Source organism: Pseudorasbora parva, chromosome 7, assembly GCF_024679245.1.
Source record: "Pseudorasbora parva isolate DD20220531a chromosome 7, ASM2467924v1, whole genome shotgun sequence".
NCBI lineage: Eukaryota > Metazoa > Chordata > Actinopteri > Cypriniformes > Gobionidae > Pseudorasbora > Pseudorasbora parva.
Window position 1 is genome coordinate 45,106,915 of NC_090178.1, and position 22,056 is coordinate 45,128,970.

At 36.9% G+C, this 22,056-nt stretch overlaps 1 protein-coding gene across 5 annotated transcripts; it reads left to right on the plus strand.

Annotated features, from left to right (window-relative positions):
• The first annotated feature begins 1,554 nt into the window (after positions 1–1,554).
• Positions 1,555–21,591, plus strand: vegfaa (vascular endothelial growth factor Aa). Of its 5 annotated transcripts, none has more exons than XR_010906498.1 (7): positions 1,555–2,323; positions 3,990–4,032; positions 6,208–6,404; positions 6,731–6,807; positions 8,283–8,315; positions 14,425–14,649; positions 17,676–17,804. XR_010906498.1 is itself a non-coding variant. In XM_067449333.1 (7 exons), exons 1-7 carry the CDS (start codon positions 2,258–2,260, stop codon positions 17,789–17,791), a joined length of 624 nt encoding a protein of 207 aa, XP_067305434.1. In that variant the 5' UTR covers positions 1,555–2,257. The 5 variants fall into 5 exon arrangements, 3 of the variants coding, with proteins under 3 accessions (XP_067305434.1, XP_067305432.1, XP_067305433.1); XR_010906497.1 differs by having other exon boundaries at positions 14,425–14,826; positions 17,676–17,793; XM_067449333.1 differs by having other exon boundaries at positions 14,425–14,516; positions 17,676–17,791.
• Positions 21,592–22,056: the final 465 nt, after the last annotated feature.

A 22,056-nucleotide genomic window follows, 5' to 3' on the forward strand; every position in this document is an offset into this window, starting at 1 on the left:
CCGAGGGAGTAAACACCAGCTCAAATTTTCATTCATCCATGTGCTCCAGGATAGGTTTTTTTTCTTCCTGCAGGTTTCAAAATGTGACAGGACTGCCAAGGACAGGTATCTGTGAGCACTGAGGACATCTGCGAAGACCTAAAACATTTCATGTTTACACACACGTATTTAGAAGATCGAACGTAAAATAGGCATTATTCACAATGCACGGGAACTTGTAATATTAGAAGTCCTGTAAATATTATTGTGGTAGTTTGAATGTTTATCACAGGGATTCCTGTGTAATGCCTTAACAGTTAACTAACGGTTTGTGTAACCTCTGCATTACATTCATTAACCAGTTGGATTCTACATTACCAGAATATTCCTTTAAAACAAGGTTGATTTTGAAACTTATGTTTCATGTTCAAGGACATTATGCATTTCATACTTATTTTTTTCTTCTTCTTTGGTAAAACAAAGATAAATCTTGCTTTGCTGCACGTGACCTCTTATTTTGGTTTTCCATAGACAAATATGTTGTCAACCCATTTGAACTCTTGAAAAGCATCAAGGAATTTGGTACGCTTACCCAGACTCTTGGCCATTCCAATATACTGTAATGGGCTATAGAGTTTCTCAATTATTATAAATTATAAGGAGCATTAAAGAAGAACCCCTTGCAGGACTTTTAATGAATGCCTGGTTAAAAACCTGATCTCACTGAAAGAGTTAATATTAACACTTTAGTTTAGGGTCAAATTCTCACTATTAACTAGTTGCTTATTATCATGCATATTACTATGATATTGGCTGTTTATTATTACTTATAAAGCACATGTTAATGCCTTATTCTGATGATCATATTCTACATTCCTTAATCGGCCAATACCTAAATTTAACAACTACCGCACTAACTATTAATAAGCAGTAATTATGAGTAAGGCAAAAGTTGTACTGTATGTAGTTAGTTAATAGCAAAAATTGGACCATAATCTAATGTGTGACTGAGTCAGCATTAGTTCACATGAAAAAAACAATTTAAACCCTTGTTAAAGCAAAATCATTATTATTTCAGCATTTACTAATACATTATTAAAATCAAAAGTTGTCTGTTAATATTATTTGATGAGCTAGATGAACTAAGATTATTAAAGCTTCATAAATACTGAAATAAATGTATTATTCATTGTTAGTTAGCTAATGCTCCTAATTGTGAAGCGTAACTTAATGTCCATAATGCCTAAATTTGCTTCTTAAAAAAAGACTAAAGATATCATGAAGAGTCTCATCCCTCCTTTTAGGTCAAACTGGTCAAACTTGACCAAAACGAACTAGAAGATGTATGAGGAAATATTGGGACATACCTAGGATTTAATGTAATAAAATAAAATAAAAAATAAAAAAAGCTTTTTTGGTCAAGTCAAACCCATTTCTGTATCTAAATGCACCAATGGCTTTATGCTGTAAATTTCCCACCTTCATAAAACGTGAGTCAAGCCCTTCGCATTGGAGCATCGTAATCTTTGTAGCCCCGCCTGGCCAATCAGAGCTCTTTGCCATGTGTGCCGATCTCTCAAGATCTCCAGCATTGAGCAGCAGAAACGCTGAAAGACAGAACGAGCGCAAGTGACAAGACCTCCACACACTGCGCGATATTATCCACACCGATATGAAACAAGGAGACAAGACAAAACAATTGTGGAAATAAGACGAGGAAAATACGGAAACGTCTGCTGCAGTTAAACCAGGGATTGCCATTATTGGATCACTTTATGCCGGCACAAGTAATGCCCTGCTCTTGGTGATAACCATACGCGCAGAAGCCGTTCTCTGGCCCTAGACGCGCCTGCAGAGTGGAGGTTGCGCTTGGAAGTATACAAAACTTTTTTGTTTTTGTTTTGTTTTGCATCTGACGTTTTGGATTTAGATTTATAGAAATAAACAAAAACAAAAATCGACATTTCGTTATACGGTGGATTTTAAAAGCGAAATACGTGGAGAGGAACAATATAGTGTGGATTTCCTCCGATTTCTTTTCTTTGATATTATCTTATTATTTTTATTTATATTATTATTAGGCTATTGTTATTTTGGAGGAGCGGGGACGCTTAGGAAGTATATAATAGCGGATTCGACGCAGGTGCTTCGGTCCTGAAGGGCAGAATGGAATTATTTTGACCCACGATATCACACGGTTCATTCATATTCCACATTGTTTCAAGAGCCAAAGACTGTTCGGTGACGCTCGCCGCAACACACCACTGGAATTACAATCATGAACTTTGTTGTTTATTCGATACAATTATTTTTTGCGGCTCTCCTTCATCTGTCTGCTGTAAAGGTAAGGGCTATGAGTTTTGAAATGAGAGCTAATATAGCCTAGACGTGTTTTATTAATGTGTGGTCAAATTCCACGCACGAGGACGCAATGCATCTGCCCAGTGCCATTACAACCTTTATACACTAGGTTACCCGAAGTTTCACGTGGAATATCCTGCTTAAAAGTTATTCCAAACGAATATCTGTCATGTCAAGGATAGCATTTTAATCAATTCTGTGGCAACCCGTCTTGTTCCTGTCCTCAGGGGTACAGGGATTTAATCTCAGTTGGGCTGAGGCAAATAATTTGTTTAATAAATGCAAATGTTCCAGTCATGTGAGACTATGTCAAGTATATTAGCTACGTGCTGTAACGCGTCACGGGTTATTCTGCTCTATTCTTGTACTGAATGTAATTTCTACTATGCCGTCAGTCACAACACTGACTTCATGCGTTATATTAGTGCATTTTATTAGTACTAACTGCTCTCTTGTCGAGAATAATGACAATATATTACCTGAGCTCCTCTGTTTCTTTGTCTCCCGCCTCATTAATTCATTTACTTGAATAGTGACTTGGGAGTGCACGTAGCCTTTTTGGTGTCGTGATACATTTGTATGGACATACATTTAGGTCGTTTGTTTGTTTGCTGGTTGGGTATTCGTAATTGTCCAAATGTTGAGTGGCAGAATATGAAAAATGTATGCTTAGATATGAAGCAGATGGTCTGTGGGGCAAACCGGAGAGATTCTCACGCAACACCGAGAGCTGTTGCGCCAGTCCACCACCTCCAGTAACGCGACCAACCAGCGAACGATCGCGAGCGAGACTAATCTGTGGGCGGGAAAACAGAATAGTGTGGATTGTAGTTTAAGAATCTCTGGCTTCCTGCAGCCTTTTTGAATGACAAACTGAATCACTAAGATGATCATTTAAAAACGATTCTAAAACTGATTTCTGAAAACATTCAACCACATTCTGAAAGCCTCATTTGTTCTCAAGGGTTTCTCGACCTCTAAGGGGTCTTAATGACTTAAAATGATTTTAAATAAGACTTAATCCAACTTAATTAAAATTGTGAGTATGTTTGTGATTTACATTGATTGTACAGCTGAATGTGTGCTCTTTATACCCACAAATACTATACCCATGTTAAATAGTACAGGTGTAGCCTACCTGTGAACGTACTGCCCAACTGACAAGCTGTTTTGCTAAAAGTTATTGATTTGATTCTTTTTTGGACATAAACTGACATCATATTTCTTGCTTTTAATTTGTCCCCTCAGCAGAGATTGATGTTACTGTAGAAAGAACATCGTGAGATGAACTGTTGTTTATTATCTGTTGAGACTGCAAGTTTACATTAATTAAAATCTAGAAAACAAACGGCCTTGTCGCCAATACAGCAGTTCCAGCGGAAATATCCTAGTCTAAATGATGGTGCCATTAATTATTTTCTTGGCCAATGGGAGGCCCAAAGGTTGAGAACCACTGCAAACTCCTTACTAATGTAATAAGCATCTAAAGTGTCTAGATTTAATTAGTATAATTAAATGCTTCTGGTTATGCAAAACTTAAGGTAATGTTCCCCTTTGAGAGTTTCCCAAGCATTTCTATTGGTGTGTTTCAGTGGCGTAAATAGGGCAGATTATAACTTGTTCTAACTGTCACTTCTCTGTCCTTGTAGGCTGCCCACATACCCAAAGAAGGGGAAAAGAGCAAAAATGATGGTAAGTCTCTTTATATGTGCAGTGTATGTATGTATGATATGAAAAATGTATTTGAAATCGGGGTAAGCATCTAGCACCACCTGGAGGACATCTATGTAATGGCATAGCCTATCCAAGGCACAAGTTAAACCACAAATGTTTTTATCCCAGTTCTGAGGCTTGATAGGCAGGTAATAGGCCATCAAATAGCCTATTTCTCCTTTGTTACACAACGCTCTGTCTCCTTAACAATTTAATATCACGCTAAAGACTGAACTTGCTTAAATGTTTGTTGGATGCAAGATTAGAACAAATCCCCCACCCTCTTTAGGTTGTGCTGAGGATTGTCAAAGTGAATAATTATTCTACCCGCAAGCAACCTTGTGTGAAGTCATAGACCATGGCCATGTTTGTTTATTAACAAAAATGCTGCATGATTTATCCTTGATTTGTCCTCAAGGTCACAATTATTTGTTAGCAGCGGACCTGGTTGTTTGTATAGAGTCTCTATTACGTTTCTGAGGGAACGTGTATTGTTATTTTTACGTCATTGCCATCTGCTTCCATTCGTAATCACTTTCCCACAACTTAGATCTCCTCTGACTTAGCATTACATGAACATATTAAGTCAGTTAATATTTGCGTAATAACTGGTTAAGAGATAGTAAATAAAAACTGACCACGTGCAACTTTGCACTTTGCTTAATACAGATATGAGATACAAACATCGCAGCTATAAAGTGTCATGATAGGGGCATTAGGTGAAATGTGGCTTGTACAGTACCACCAACAAATTTCTAGCAATTATTAATGTCATCAGCATCATAAATACAGTTGTGTTTGGTTTCCTGTGTTCATGGGTGGCAGGGAGCGCTCACGCAGAGTGGGCTTCTTATAGAGGTCAGGTGTTTGCAGTAAAGCCTGGCGCCACACTGCCTGAGGTCATGCTTTTCCCTGGCAGTCTGCGGGTCATGAGGCACTGGGGTCAGAATGAATAATGGGAAGCCAGCTCATGAGGGTGCACAGATTAGGGTGGACATGAGAGTGGGGCACATTGTCGACATGTCTTTTTTTGCCCACTTGGGGAATGAAAGTCCCCAATGAACAGAACTGGCCTGTGTGAATGTGTTGGGGCCATGCATCTGACTTGAATGGTTTTATATATCATCCCAAACCTGTATTCTGTTATATTGATGGTGGAATTACAAAAGGGGAAGAATCTTCAGGCTGCTCTTTTCATGTTTACCATGACTGTTGGCTATAAAAAGGACAGAAAAACACACAGAAAATGACTTGTGTGCTATATTTCCCCTTGTGAAAAGGTATACTTAAGCATGCTTCTTTTTAAAAGGGGGACTTATTACTGATATAATAAACTTAAGTGCAAACTGAATGTAATGTTTTCAGACACTTAGTTGCATGTTATTTACAATTAAATAAATCTATTATAGTTCAAATTTACATTAAATGCAATTTGCTGATCTTTAGAGTGCTTTTTGGCCCGCATAAATGGTGTATATTTATATGTCATTTCACAATTATTCATAACTATACATAAATATTGTCTTTGAAATATGGTAAACGTGTACTACAGAATGTACTGACAAGCATTTATGGTAAACTCAAATATAATTAATGTCATTCTTGTATTTAAATATATTTGTAATTACAAAGTCAACACATCAAATTAAGTACTTATTCAAAGCATGACAAAAGATTATTAAAACATAATGAATTAATTTAACGTGATTACAAAGTGCACTTTTAAGTGTACTTAAGTAAACAGTCATGGGAACTGTTAAGTATCCTTTTATTTAAAATATATTATTATACTTTTAACATTTTGAGGTACAAATGCGGTACAAATGCACATCCAGTGCTATTTTCACAAGGGTCAAGTCTTCTGAAGTTGTACAATAGCTTTGTGTGAGGAACAGACTTAGTTGTGGTCATTATATGAACTTAAAATAACATTATTAAATGGAAAAGAGCTGCATGGAGATTCTTCAAAAATACTATTTTTGTGTTTCACAAACCAAATAACAGCAAACAGGCTTTGAAATGAAATAAGGTAAGTAAATGATGAGAGAACGTTTTTTGTGAACCCTTTAATTTGACAAAAATAACAACTAATAATAAATGAGTGTGGAAATGATATAATATTGACTTAACATTCTCACTTTGCTTGCTCTTTAGTGATTCCCTTCTTGACTGTGTATAAAAAGAGTTGGTGTAATACACGAGAGGTGCTGGTAGACATCATTCAGGAGTATCCCGACGAGATCGAGCACACGTACATCCCATCCTGTGTGGTTCTCATGCGCTGTGCGGGCTGCTGCAACGACGAAGCGAAAGAGTGTGTCCCTATAGAGACGCGCAACGTCACCATGGAGGTGAGACTGGTTCAATCCAGAGTGTGCAATCCTTCACCCTGCTTCCTATGAAATCATGCTTGCCCAACATGGGACAGTGAGGCGGTGTTAACTGGCATGCCAGCTATGTTGTTTACCGCTGCGCACTGTGTTTACGCCCCGTTTATGTGGTTGAAGGCCACAGTCAAGGCCTGGTCTCAAAAGTGTTTAAGAAAACGGAAATACAAATTTGCTGTTAACTGGAATATTTCAAGCTGTGGTTCTACATCACGAGCATTGAAACATAATGCATTACAGACACATGCTCCCACACTGTGCTTAATGTGCTTTTTTTTGTATTTGTATAGGTACTGCGAGTCACTCAACGTGTATCGCAGCATAATTTTCAACTGAGCTTCACAGAACATACCAAGTGTGATTGCAGGTATGTCAATTAAAGTTCACTGACTTGTTCTCTGTGCTGTTATTTTTCTGTGAGAAGCAATTTACAGTGACCAAAAAGGTGTGAAAGCTCCATAAAAGTATAAGATTATATTCTTATATTCTATTAAATATTATAGTCTTCTGAAGTCACTTGGTTACTTTGTTTATGCTTTAGTTAAAGGTGCCTATGGCACATAATGGGTGTCAGTTACATTGTCTTGTGAGTAGGGATGTTAACAATTAATCGATTCATTGTTAATAATACTTAATATAATCGATAAAACTCATCGATAACCGATTAAGCCAGGTCATGCGCGTGAATGCTGCTCAACGGCGAAACAAAAAATGGACACAAGGAAAACCTTAAGTTTGCATGTGCATTCGCAGCCTTTTTGTTTTGTGCAAATGCAAGTTGTAATATGTTTATTTTGTGTAGGCTTATTTATTTCTGATTTATCTCATATAGGACACATTTGGTTAAGATTTTGAGTGGTAGTAAAGCTCAGAGCACACAGCTCAAAACTAGTAATGACTATGATTGGGACTGTCATACAACACAACATTAGAGCAATGTTGTAATAAAACTTTGTTGTGCTGTTGTGTTTCATCACGTTGCTCCAGGAAGAGCTTATGCACAACATGAGTCACGCATTCTGACTCACACGTAAATTAGTTCAGGTTTACTTGTGCATTTGCATCATTTTGTGCAGATGTAATTTGTAATATCATGTGTATTTTGTATATATCTGATGAATCTCATATTGGACGCCTTTTTTAAGAGCTAAATAACGCTCTAGCAAAATGCTCAAGTTTACCGGTGTTCAATCAGGGCTTCAGCGTGCACAGCTCAAACAGCAGTGCACTATTAATAATAATAACTATGATTGGGTCATATTACATAACATTAATGTGAACACTATTTTATTAAAATGCTGTGAATTCATTGGCTTTAGTTGCCGTTTCAGCACGTTGTTCCTGGAAGAGCGCGTCCACACATTCTGAATAACACGTATCTGAGGTGGCGTTGGTGACACGCTGTATTAGAGGTTATATCTGATTATTAAATAACTTATTTAATGAAATGATCAATCACATCGACTCATTTTACAATCCTACTAGCCCTTTATTTCCATTAAAACCCCTTCTCATTCCTTTGGAGAGGAACATGGCGTTTTGAGCAGCATTTGCACCGTGTCAGGCTGTTGGCTGTAATCCACATATTGCGGTATTGCATTTTGCAGGCTAACGATTAATCGATTAATTGATTGATCATTTAAATGATGATCGATCATGGGAATTTGTGTAAATTGACATCCCTATTTGATTGTAATCAAAATTTCTGCTAAAATTCGTGTTTCACAGAAAACATAACAGCACACATCAAAGATGAGTGACGAAATATTAATTTCTAGCTAATTATTCTTTTAAATCATAAAATGTGAATTAAACTTCTTTTGCATCTGTTTTTTTCTTCAGGCCAAAGCCAGAAGTCAAAGCAAAGAAAGAAAAGTAAGTTTTATTATTATTATTATTATTATTATTATTATTATTATTATTATTATTATTATTATTATTATTATTATTATATCTCAAGCTTATGGGTGATTTAAAGATAACATATGTTTCTGAAACAGTAAAGATTGATTTGTTGACCGTGTGGACGGTTCTACATGTAGATGGTGCAGGGCATTTCTAAATTCACAGACAAAAACTGCTGTGACTGGGTTGATTGACTGGCGATGAGAAGCAGCCAGCTGGACACTGGGCTAGCGGTTACTTAGCAGTCCAGCTCAAGTGTTGAGATGCAGTGCATCTTTAGCTTTTTGTCTAGGTTGACCAGTAAAATTGAGAGGATGAGGTACTTGTAGCAATGTATTCCAGTAGGATCTAGGTTCAGAACAAAATATGCTAGTCAGTGGGTCAGTGTTTATATTATGTAAATGACTCAGAGTTATTGCAGCTTCAGCTGTCTTTTCTGTCTGTGTATGAGTGGAGAGACTGTCCCAGACAGCTGAGATGATGTGGGTGTGCATATCTTCCTCATTGCTAGATTCATGCTGCTTGCATTGTTATAATGCTTTATCCCATTTGCTTATTGTTCTATCACTAATTTTATGGGGATTCGCAAGAATTTTGCCTTATGTGCGATTCGAAACGCTCTAAATGAGCTCAGATGTCCACAGCGCCAGTACAGTTCACTTTCTAAACACACCGCACTCAGTTTACTTTATTTTTACTTATTTGTAAAGTTCCAGGAATTCCAGCTCACAATAATTTTGACATCTGACCACTGTTTTTTTTTTTTTTTTTTTTTACAAAAAGTGTTAAAATGTTCTTACATGGCCACTTCTGCCATCAATCCTAAGATCATAAAAAAACATTTTATATATATATATATATATATATATATATATATATATATATATATATATATATATATATATATATATATATATATATATATACTTGTACTTCAGTTTAAACTAAATGAAAAATAAATAAATATTGCCTTGTCAATTGCTTAAAAAAGCTGAAATAAAAGTTTTTTATATATAACTTTAAATATAAATACATTTATAAATGAATAAGAAAAAAACTGAACTTTATCTCAAATTAAAAGTAAAACATAAAATACAATGCTACATTTCAAATTTCAAAATATTAAGAAAACTATAATAGTATATCAAAGATACTAAAATCCCACTGCCTAGACCTTTAGCGCTCCCTCTACTTGGCATTATAAAGAAATGAATGAATACATATTAAATATGTAATTAACAGACATTAATGTGAGCATGTAATAATTGCCACATGAACGGTGCATTTAAAAGCATAGTATAATCAAAGACTTTAGATATACAAAGACATTTACATATACATTACTTATGTATGGGAGTCAGTGCAACAACGCACATATGGTGGAATTTAAGTCCTGCCTTCTAAATAAAAGAGCCAATTGGCGACTGGTAAAGTCATTGCATCACCGCAGCTGCCATTAGAAGCTCAGGTTGTGTTAGAAACAGTCAGTGTTCAGAGACGCTCCTATGACTACACATACACATTGGCTCATCTAGACAAGGCATAAGAAGCAACATTTATGGGATAGTTCATAACAGATTTTGTTGCTGATTGAAAATATGTTTAAATGTGAGATCTGCAAACAATTAAGATAGGACTTGGTTTGGATGCTCCAAATAGTTGCCTGGGTATGGCTACCAAGTGAGCAGACTTTCCTCGAATAGGACTTATTATTCAGTATTATTCAGGAAGATGCTTAATTGCTTGCTAATTTCATATATTGTGAACATTCAATATATCGACTTAAAGGGGTACTTCAGTGCTGGGAAGATGAATCTGTATTTAAACTGGGTCATTAATGTAGTAGAAATGTCAAATTATTTTACAATTTGGTGACTTCTAGACTGAGAAAAGACAAAACATTTATTTTTGTCTCATGAGGATGAAAGACTACAATTCCCAGAATGCTTCGCAGCCCTGTGAGGCCACTCCCAAAGCCACCGCTACTAGATTACTTTTCCCAATCAGTTCAGTTAGAGAACAGACACTACAATCAAATACTGAACGTGTCTGTTCAATATAAATGATCGAGTCGCCGCGTGAGTCTCAGAGCACTAACGCTGCAGGAGTCTGCTGGAGATTACATTCACCGTCATGAATGAGCTCTCGTGATGAGAGCTAAAGGTAATTGATACCGCGCCATACATCCACAGCGCATGTTCAGTCTGGCATGTTTTCACTTCATGCCTTTGGAAGCTTAACTTTCATAGAAATTAATTTGAGAAGTTAAAACACTTACATTGCTCAGCATTGCTCCGTTTAAATGAATGCCTGTAGCTGCGAGCTGAGCTGTGAGTGCGATCTCCATCCCCATGAGCGGGTTCAAAACATGCAAAAAACATTCAAAACATATTAAAATATATCATTTGAGGGTTTCTACTGATACACAGCCATATGCTAATCGCTGAAGTAACCCTTTAAATTCAGTGCGTAAAAATTCCAACAACCCCAACTCGACAGGATTCCCACAGCACGCCTTGACACACCCTCAACCCTTATTTTGCCCTAGGTTTCCCCACATCTAAGCTAATAAAGTGAAACACTATTCACACACCCAAACAGTGAAATCAACTTCCACTAAATGTTATAACAGCCGAATCCCTCCTAATCCTCAGGCACAAACTCAAGACTCGCTGCTTTCTAAAGGACTTAATCATGACACGACACACCAAACAAAACCTGCTTTTCTTTTATTTCTGTTAGACATCTTTTTATAGCAAGTACATCTTTATTTCTGACAGATAACCATTCATAATTTAATGACTGCCATCTGCTGAACATGGCAGCCAATCTCATAAAGAAAAAATAGGGGAAAAAGGTTATTGCATTAGTAGGCCCACGCTAAATCTCTGCCCTCAGAAAGCTTTGCAGATCCTTTTGGAATTGCAGTGCCATTCACAAATTTCTTCAAAATCTCCTGCCCCTTGCATATTTGTTTCTAAGATATATTTTTATTAATATGTATTCAGCTACAAATAAGCAATGCACAGTCATCATTCCCTTTTTTTGTATAGCTCTTTATACAATACAAACTGCTTCAAAGCAGCTTCACATAAGGAGAGTAACAGAACTTCAAAATGAGACAAATTAATATTCTTTTTTAAAGCAGCTATAAAAAGACAACAGTGTTTTAATTCAGCTCAATTCAGTTCAAGTTTTGTTCTCATCCAATAGTGTCAGGGCAGTTAAATCAATAATATTGACCCGGCCGCTCCGCTTTCTCCTCCTTTCCGAAATGGATTTCCAGCACTGAAATAATAGCCGCTTGAAAACCGTACAGCTCTGGGTATCCCTCTAGAGCAATGATCAGCGGTTCCTCTATCTTGGTTGAGCTCTCAGTGTTGTTACGGGAAGGGTGAAGCTGATTGGTTGGCTCTTGTCACATGACCTGCGGCACTCTTACGGCATTATGAAAATTTGGGATTTTTTTTATCTCACATAGTGTTCAGTGTTGCTCTTTATTGTGAGCATGAAATAACATAAAATAACGAACATGAGCACGCCAAAGACATGATATGTGTTGTAATATTAAGCCATGATTGGTTGACAGCAATGGGACCACACTAGATCTCCAGTAATGTGCCTTCAAACGTGGCGGGTGCAATTTAATTTTAGAGCAAGAACAATCCACTCTGAGGGTTTTACAGCCCATAATAAAAGCCTGAATTTCTCTGAATATATCTCTTAAGACCTCTGACCTGAGCACTGATAACAGACTCTTTTATAGGATGGTTTCAGTTTTTCTTTTGGGCCGAGGCTTTTGCTGTGAATGGCAGCTGTAAGATGGTGGCTGTGAAGACCACCCGCTGCCTCTCACACCGCAGTTGCTCAAGGCTGACCCTTGCCTGCTTACCCATACTAATCATAGTAGCAAGTGCTGTCGTTAACCCACTTTTATTTTTAACCTTTTAAATAGTAGGTGAGCCTGAGACAGAAGTTATTGTTGGTTACTGTGAGCTGTTTCACAAACCTCATTTAGTCTTAACCTGTGTGTGAGTGTGTGTGTGTGTGTGTGTGTGTGTGTGTGTGTGTGTGTGTGTGTGTGTGTGTGTGTGTGTGTGTGTGTGTGTGTGTGTGTGTGTGTGTGTGTGTGTGTGTGTGCTTGTTTTTGTGACATATCAGGACACAAATAGTATTACAGAAGAGGGTGACTAATGAGGACATTTCCCTATGTCCTCACTTTTCAAAATGCTTACAAATCATACAGGATGAGTTTTTTTGAAAATGTAAAAATGCAGAAAGTTTCCTGTTATGGGTAGGTTTAGGGGCAGTGTAATGGGATAGAAAATTTGGTTCGTACAGTATAAAAACCATTACGCCTATGGAATGTCCCCACATTTCACAGAAACAAACGTGTGTGTGTGTGTGTGTGTGTGTGTGTGTGTGTGTGTGTGTGTGTGTGTGTGTGTGTGTGTGTGTGTGTGTGTGTGTGTGTGTGTATACGTAGTACAGGGAAGTTTCCGAAGCCACATAAGCCAATCATTGTGTTACATAACAGAAATAATAAATCAAATGTCAGTCTTTTAAAGGAAAAAAGGCATAAGGCGGCTTTCCCCCCAAGCAATGGATTTACATTTGCATTCCATGCATTTAGCAGGAAAAAAGCAATTTCTCAAAAAACCAAAAATATTTACAATACACAATGGCAGATTTATTAAGTCAAGCCACCCTTATAAACAGGAAAGTAGCAGAATTAATCATGCAAAATTCATTAAATATGAGACGAATTTAAATTCTGCTGTAAAGACGGCTGTGACAAAATAATAGTTTTGTTATTAATCTCAAATCAGTTCAGTAGTGACTCAGGTGTTCAATAACTGTGTAAAGTTCAATCATTATGAAACAGGTTTATTCAGCTGTACAGCAGAAGACCATCGTGTCATTATTCTGCTCGAGTCTGCTCAAATTTTGGTTAAAAAAAATGCCAAATGTCATTTTAAAAAGTGCCATTAGTGTTGATCCTGCAGTGTTTGATTTTGCATTCGATAACCCAACTACGGTGCGTTCAGGTCAAGGAACGCACCCCGTTTAATTGGATGTGCGGCGGCTTCGTGCATTTCTGCACCTCTCTAGGTTAATGCGAGCGCACAGAGGGGGATCAGGTTAGCTGAGAGGGCTAAATGAAATCCGTTCGTCATGGGACTAAACGCTGGCTCTGGACGTGGCGTCTCTACCGCCTGTCTCTCAGCACGTAGGCAAGAGGGGGCGGGGAGTCCAGCGACTCTGGGTTCTGATTCACAAGCTCAAGTTCAGCTTCTTGTACTTCGATCCTTACCTCTAAGCTCCTCAAACACACACGCACACACACACACGCACACACATGCTGTGGCTCAATCTATTCAGCTGCTTATTTGGACTATAGCGTCTGTCGTTGATTTCTCATGAGGGCTGTCCTCGCTTTAATTGGTGGCCATTAGGTTTCTCACAATAACAACATTTCAGCAGTCATTAGTCAATACTAACACCAGTTCAGGATCATGATTGATAGCATCTATTCTGAAACTACAGCAAAAACTAATAATGAATATGTATACTGCTTTATATATAAAAATACAAATTAGGTTCTAAACAGTGCAGGCCTTTAAGCCATCATTTGTCAGTGTCACATGCTCTTTAAGAAATCATTATAATGATAATTTGATGCTCAAGAAATCTGTCAATGTTCATATTTTTGCGAAAACCACGTGACATGTTTTTTTTTTTTTTTAGGATTCTTTGAGGAATAGAAAGTTAAAAAGAACAGGATTTAATTGGGATGGAAATATTTTGTGATCAATTTAATGCATCCTTGCTGGTTAAAATGATTAACTTTAAATAAATTTAAAAAAACGGTAGTTACACTTATTACACTTGTACACTATTACAAAATTACACTTGATCGGTAGTGTCATAAATTTAATTTAAAAAAACAAACAAAAAAACAAACATAAGAGAGGACCTGTACTGTTCACATCCCTAGTGCTGATAGATCTTTATCAGCTTGACTGTTCCAAACTTAATTTAGATGTCCTATTTTTGCGTTATTTTCCTTTTTTTGCAGAAAACCCAGAGTGGGGAGGGTAAAAAGCCCAAAGAGAGCAAGAGAGGGAGATACGGGCGATCTCAACGCCTCGGCTCACCTGCGCTCAAGCAGTATTTTGCTCTCATTTATTGGCTTTGTTTCAGGGCAGTTTGTTTGCTCTTTGTAATTTCACTCAGTCTGCATTTATCTGTACTCATATTCACACTGTTGGCCCAAGGCCCGCAAAGAGGAAAGCAACCAAAGGTAAATAAACAGTGGTTGCATGGCTGTCTCTGTCATTATCATACTAATGTCCTGCCACAGCTGGGATGACGCCACGCTCATGTGATCCCTCACCTGTATCCCGGTCCCATTGACAACAGCAGCTTAAATCTCTTGAAGACAGGCTCTTGTCTGCACAACACTGAAACAAGTTAAAGGGTTAGTTCACTCAAAAATGAAAATTCTGTCATTAATTGCTCATCCTCATGTTGTTCCAAACCCATGAGACTTCCATTCATTTTCGAAACACAAATAAAGATATTTTTAATGAAATCTGAGAGATTTCTGTCCTCCATTGACAGATATGCAACTACCACTTTTACGCTTCAAAATAAAATAAAGAGATCATAAAACGAATGCAAATTAATTGGGCAGTTTAGTCTAAAGGTTCTAAAGAGACTCGATCGTTTTATATGATGAACAGATTGAATCTTCACATTTAAACATTGATCAGTGAACATGAACAGAAGCTCAACAAACCTGCTTGATGCATAAGAACAAACTAAATTGGTTCTTGCTGAAGCTCAAATAAACATGCTTGAGCTTCTATTAACCATATCCAGCGTGTAAGTTGAGATGTTTATATGTGAATAAAAGCCTAAATTAAAATCATATGAAGTGATGGAGTCTCTTCACAAAATTTGGAATGAACCACTTAATTCATATTCATTATTTTTACTGTCTCTTTATGAACTTTTTGAAGCGGCAAAGTGATAGTTGCGTAGATGTCAATGGGAAGACAGAAATTTTTCAGATTTCATAAAAAATATCTTCATTTGTGTCTTAAAGATGAACAAAAGTCTGAGGGTGAGGGTGAGTAAAACATTTAAGAATTTAAATTTTTGAGCAAACTAAAGCATGTTTTGTTTCGTTTAAGCAAGTAACACTCCTCAAAGAAAAAATAATAACAATTGTTTTACATAGTATTTTCACTTGACACCATAGTGTTGATGTACTAGCTTTACTGACTGCAGAAATTTTGTCTTTTTAAAAAAAATATATAATTGAAAATATGAAGCATATTTCAAAAATACGTCACAAAAAAAAAAAAAGGCACTCAAAAAACAAAAAACAGTAAGGGCCAGATTTTCGAACAGCTTGCTCCGGCTCAAACCCTCTTTTGGCATTTTGGGATTGTAGTTAATTTTTTTACTAAAGGGATTTACTAAAGTGAAAAATTTGTGCTGAAAAGGTTTGGACAGGGTTATTTTTGCAGTTGATCTTAATACATATGAATTTGTAGGAGTTTCCCTTTCAGGCAAAACAATTATAGGAGGAAAGTATTTAAATGAACCATGCACTGTGATTTACTAAGGCTACGTCTACACTAATCCGGATAAATTTAAGAACGGAGTTTTCGTCTAAAAACACTCAGCGTCCACACTATCATTTTCAATTGTTTTCCCAAAAAATTTCATCTACACTGAAACGTCTGAAAACGCTTACATCCCTGTACTGCGCACAAGCAAATCCAAGACGCTTCGACTTTGTCATTTCCGCTACTTGTTTATTTACTCTTTGAAATTTTGCGGCAATATCGAGAAAAGGCACTTTACATACTGTTTTTTAAAAGTATGTACAAACTGAAATTAATATTTAACAAGGCTGTCAAAACAGAAAGCATTCAAAACAACTGCTTTACAATGTCGTTCACCATCTTGGCTGAATTGGTCATATGACTGCATCACATGGCTAAATGCGTCATCGTATTAAAAAGCCTCCGTTTTCACAGTCCACAATACGACGCGAAGACGGCGTTTTCAAATTTATCCGCTTTGGAGAGCGTTTTCAAAACGATACGTTTTCATTGACTTAAAACCCTGTCTCAGTGTGGACGGAAGGCCAAAACGGAGAGAAAAATATACGTTTTCAAATGAAAACGTATTAGTGTGGACATGGCCTAAGTTTTGCGATCGTCAATCTACTGGTGTTTGCGACCGCCCCAAGATATTCACCGCCTCAAAAAGCATGTGTTAAACCAGATGCTAACTGGTAGAATGTGTTGGTCATTATGGAAATGATGCGGCTGGGTCTGTGTGCTTTCATTTGTGTGTCGTCAGTAGATCACGCACAGAACTTTACACTCTCATCTGCACTTTTTTGGAATAGCACTAATTTGCCCTGTTTAGTAAATCTGGCCCCTAGGGATTTTACAGCTGTTTATATTTATAGTAAATAAACTAAATTAAACACAAATAAACCGTTTAGTGTGATCTTAAGTGAAAATTCTGCTGTCATTTAGCTAATGTGTCTTCTGTTGTTAATTGTGGAAAATAAATATATGAATTAAGGTATGAGCTTTATAATGAAACATCTTTTACTTTGTAAGAATGTTTTGGTGAAAAAATATATTTTTATTAATTTTGGAACAAAATGTAAGGTTTGAACGAAACCATAAATATAATTTGAGAAAACTGGAGTTTTTTTTTGCTGGTCCACATTGTTGTTGTTTTTTCTTTCTTTTTTTCTTACACAATACAAAAAGTCACATATTAGAACAGATAATGTGTTTGTGTATGAAACCACTTTACAAATCATTCAAATTCGTGCTGTTCTACTGCGGCAAGTTTATATAGTTGACCGAGTCATTGTTGCAAACATTGCTTTTGCATCAAACTGCTTTCAGCTGTGTATATGTGAAAGTGTGTGTGTGTGAGTGTATGTGAATGCAGCTGTCTGTGTCAGTCCAATAACTGTTCCTTGCTGAATTCAATGTTGCAACTAATCACCATGTCTCACGTGTGACGGATGGATGGATGAATAAATGAAGTCATGATTCTCTACCATCACACCCAATCTCAGCTTTTCTTCTGCTACTAATGCTACCCATCTTCAAAACCAAGCAAAAAAGAACACACAGTTTTAACAGTTCAGGCAGTCTGATCCGGTGAAGGTTGTGTGTGATGGCGGGGTGCATAAGTGCGTGTGTGTGTGCGTCACTCCAACGCTCTTCCCAGATCACTAGTGCTTAGATGTCTCTCTGTCTCTCCCTTCTGCTTCCCTTGCAGCCACTGTGAGCCTTGCTCAGAGAGAAGAAAGCGCTTGTATGTGCAGGACCCCCTCACCTGTAAATGCTCCTGCAAATTCACACAATTGCAATGCAAGTCCAGACAACTTGAGTTAAACGAAAGAACTTGCAGGTTTGTTTATGAACTTTCACGACGTGCAACATGCATCTTCTCATCCAGTCCCATCTGAAGCTCTTTCTCTTTGCATGATTATAGCGCTTGTTGCATTTCCCCTCTTATATGTGCATGTGTAGGGTGACGTAGTGTGTGTGTGTGTGTGTGTGTGTGTGTGTGTGTGTGCGTGTACGTGTGTTTTATTGCTGTGAGACTCAAGCTTTGATGTGAGAATCTAGTGCACCACTGCCTCGCACTAATAACGGCATCATGTATGGTGTCAACACTTTGGCGTTGATCATAGAAATGATTAATGGACTGAAGTCGCATTAACAAGATATTCTGTCAGTAAGCAATATGATTTTCAGTAAACAGAAAGGGATTGTGCATATGTTTGTGTGCGTTTGTAAAGTGCAACTCACACATCCTGCTCTCATTGATTCATTCTTTTATCATGTCAGTTATTGCCATTTTATGTTCATAATGAGTCAGAACTTAATTTGGCATTATTGATTTTGTCATCATGGTAAAAACCGTGCCATTAGCCCTTCAAGTTTCAGATGCATAATCTGAGATCATGTTGAATCATTCAGTATGTGTGGATAAAAGCGTGTCCATGCTTTTTGCTTCTCATCAACTGTCACACTAATTTAAACTATGTGGCCTTTGCTGGCATTCTGATTATGTTGTCCACATTTTTATTGTTATATTTAGTGGAGGTCACAGCATACTATGATCCTGTGGTCGTTCCACTCAAACCAAATTTCAACCCCATCCAAAAGTCTAACCTCTGAGCATTTTTACATACCGACAAAATCCCATACCACCATACCTAGTCACGGTATACAACAGATCCCTCTGCACAAAATACAGTGCAATGTTATATATCAGACTGCCAAAGATCCACAATAGCGGATAATCTAGCCTACACTCTAAAAAATGCTGGGTTAAAAACAACCCAAGTTGGGTTGAAAATGCACCAACCCAACAATTGGGTTGTTTTAACCCAATGGTTGAGTTGTTTTAACCCAGTGGTTGGGTTAAATGTTGCTTAAGACAACCCAATTGCTGGGTAAGAACAACTCAACCATTGGGTTAAAACAACCCAATTGTTGGGTTGGTGCATTTTCAACCCAACTTGGGTTGTTTTTAACCCAGCATTTTTTAGAGTGTAAAGATGATAACTTAACACACTGTCTGAATAAAACAAGTTAGACTACAAATCTTAAAAGTATATTTACTTGCAGATAATATAATATTAATGAAATAAAAGGCCACTTAAGTGCACTTAAAGAGAGTAAATGTATACAACAGAGAGTACACTTTCATGACTATGCGTCAAATGAAAAGCATTAAAGATCATCGTTTTGATCATCTTTTGGTGTGCTTTAAACATGTACACTTATTTTGACATTACATTTTGTACTTAAATATATTCTTTTATAGTATATTATTTCATAAGGCCATTCTCAATCAGTATAGTCATCATATTTTCCATTCCGAGTGCTAGTATTCATTCTGTTGGATCAATAGGTTAGTTCACCCAAAAATGTAAATTCTGTCATTAATTACTTACTCTTTGTGTCACTCGACACCCGTAAGACTTCCGTTCATCTTAGGAACACAAATTAAGATATTTGTGTTGAAATCCGATGGCTCAGAAAGGCCTTCATTGACACCAATGTCATTTCCTCTCTCAAGACCCATAAAGGCACTAAAGACGTCGTTACAAAGCCCATCTCACTACAGTGGCTCTTCAATCATTTTATGAAGTGACGAGAACATTTTTTGTGCGCAAAAAAACGAAACCACGACTTAAATAGTGATGGGCTGATTTCAAAACAAAGTTTTGAACGGTTATGAATCAGCGTATCGATTCATGATTCGGATCGTGTGTCAAAACGGCAAACTGCTGAAATCACGTGACATTGGCGATCCGAATCATGAATCGATACGGTGATTCATAACGGTTTGAAGTTTTGTTTTGAAATCAGCCCATCACTATATAAGTCGTTATTTTGTTTTGTTTTTTGCGCACAAAAACTATTCTCGTCGCTTCATAAAATGATTGTAGAGCCGCTGTAGTGAGATGGGCTTTGTAACGACGTCTTTAGTGCCTTTATGGGTCTTGAGAGAGGAAATGACATTGGTGTCACTGAAGGCCTTTCTGAGCCATCAGATTTCAACACTAATATCTTCATTTGTGTTTCGAAGATGAACGGAGGTCTTACGGGTATCGAACAATATAAGGGTAAGTAATTAATGAAAGAAATGTTCATTTTTGGGTGAACTAACCCCTTAACTCTGACTGGTTGAGGGGGTTTCGGGTCGGTGAAGTCACAGATCAATAGGTGCATAGACTTTCCTTGACATATATTGGCATAGCTTCCCCTGTGCAGATCTCTAACCAATCCATTGTTCTCTTTCAGATGTGAAAAACCAAGATGATGAGCAGAACGCTGGGCAGAACACTGAATGAAGGAATTTTTTTTTACAGCACAGCACTTTTTAAACCTGAGGATGCATTCCCTGGACGAACTGCAAACACTACCCTGAACGAAAGACACAAAGAACTAAACGAGGGCGGGAGATATCATCCCAATGTATATTTTTAAGATATTAATATATGAATATATAGAATATATATTATATATATTAAATGACAATGACAATGTGTGTCGCTGCTATCACCTGAATTACTACAAACAAGTAAACGAAGACGCTGCTTGGCGTGTGAATGGGATATATTGCAGAGTCACTGCACCTGGGCCGGTGATTGGACAGAGCACAGTGAGGTAATGCTTCACTGGATCGGCCGGCGCTGGGTTCACATTTAAAGACTCGGATCCAATGTCCAAGACTCCACTGAGAAACGATGACCTCCCCCCCTTTATATGAACAGTTACAGACTGTCAATCAAAGGAGAGGAAGTGACATAATAAAGATTCTTTCCGGACTGAATGGAAAAGTGGGTCCAGGCACGGGATACGAATGCGGAACTATCTATTTCTGTGATGTCACTCTTACTAGGGTGAAGTCTTAGTCAAAAAGACACCTGTACTGACTAACATCCTATAGGACTTGGTTTTTTAATACAAAAAGGGATATTACATGTATGTATATATGGAGAGTAAAAAGGTTAAATGTGACAAAACTTTTGCCAAGGAATGGAATCATTCAGTTCACAGCAGTAGTAAAAGATGTTTAACTCTAATATTTAAGGCTCGTAACGTTTTCCAAAGAGAATATTGCACACAACTTTAGGAACTGTTCATTACCACACAATGTCTGTGTATACATATCTAATATCCCTTTATGTAGTTCACTACATCTAATTTATAATGTTAGAATATGTTCAGTATTCTGTGTATTTAATTTGATCTATTTATATGCAGTGTTATTGTTGATATTGTTTTGCTTTGTTTCCTACCAACATTGTCATCAATCTGAAAACTGTGGACGGCTTTTATAGAACGAAAGACAAATGAAAAATAGACAAATACTTTAACATTCCTGAAAGCGCCTTTTTGTTTGTTTATTTCAGCATTTTTGTATCAGTGATCAGTTTGGTGGAGATATGAGACTTGAGGAGGAGAAAACTAAACATTCTCTTTGTGTGAAAGTGCCAGAAATGTGTTTTTTCCCCTTTGTTTGTTTTCCATGTACAGCCACATTTTCAGTATATTTTCACAGTAATATATTTATTGGTGCTGTTAAATATTAACATCCTTTTGTGTTTTAGTATAACTATTAAACATATTTATTTTCAAATGATATTGTTTTTTATTAAAGCAAAAATGGATTTCTGTTTGGCGAGTCTATTTTTGTCAGTTCATACTTTGCAGCGGCACGCACTGATATTATGTCCAAAGTGTTATGGTGTTTTTTTTTTTTAAGAAAATAATCTCCTGAATTATCCATATGTCTGAAGGACAAGGCATTTGCACAAAATTTCACATTATATTTAAAAAAAAATTGATGTAAAGCAATAAAGACAATGCCTAATATCACATATTGCATAAAAGCTATTATAAAACAACCGATGAAATAGAATAAAAAGTTCACTTTCATTCAGGGCCATTAAAGCTTTGTGGAGAATTACCACCATTCACAAACACACCCTCATGTAATTTTGATACTGTATTATTATTATTATTATTATAAAAATTAGCTTTTCTTTTACATTCAACAATAGTGGGTGGTTATTTATGCTGCCCACCTCCGAAAAAAGAAAAAAACAAGCATACATTTTTTTATGAATACTATT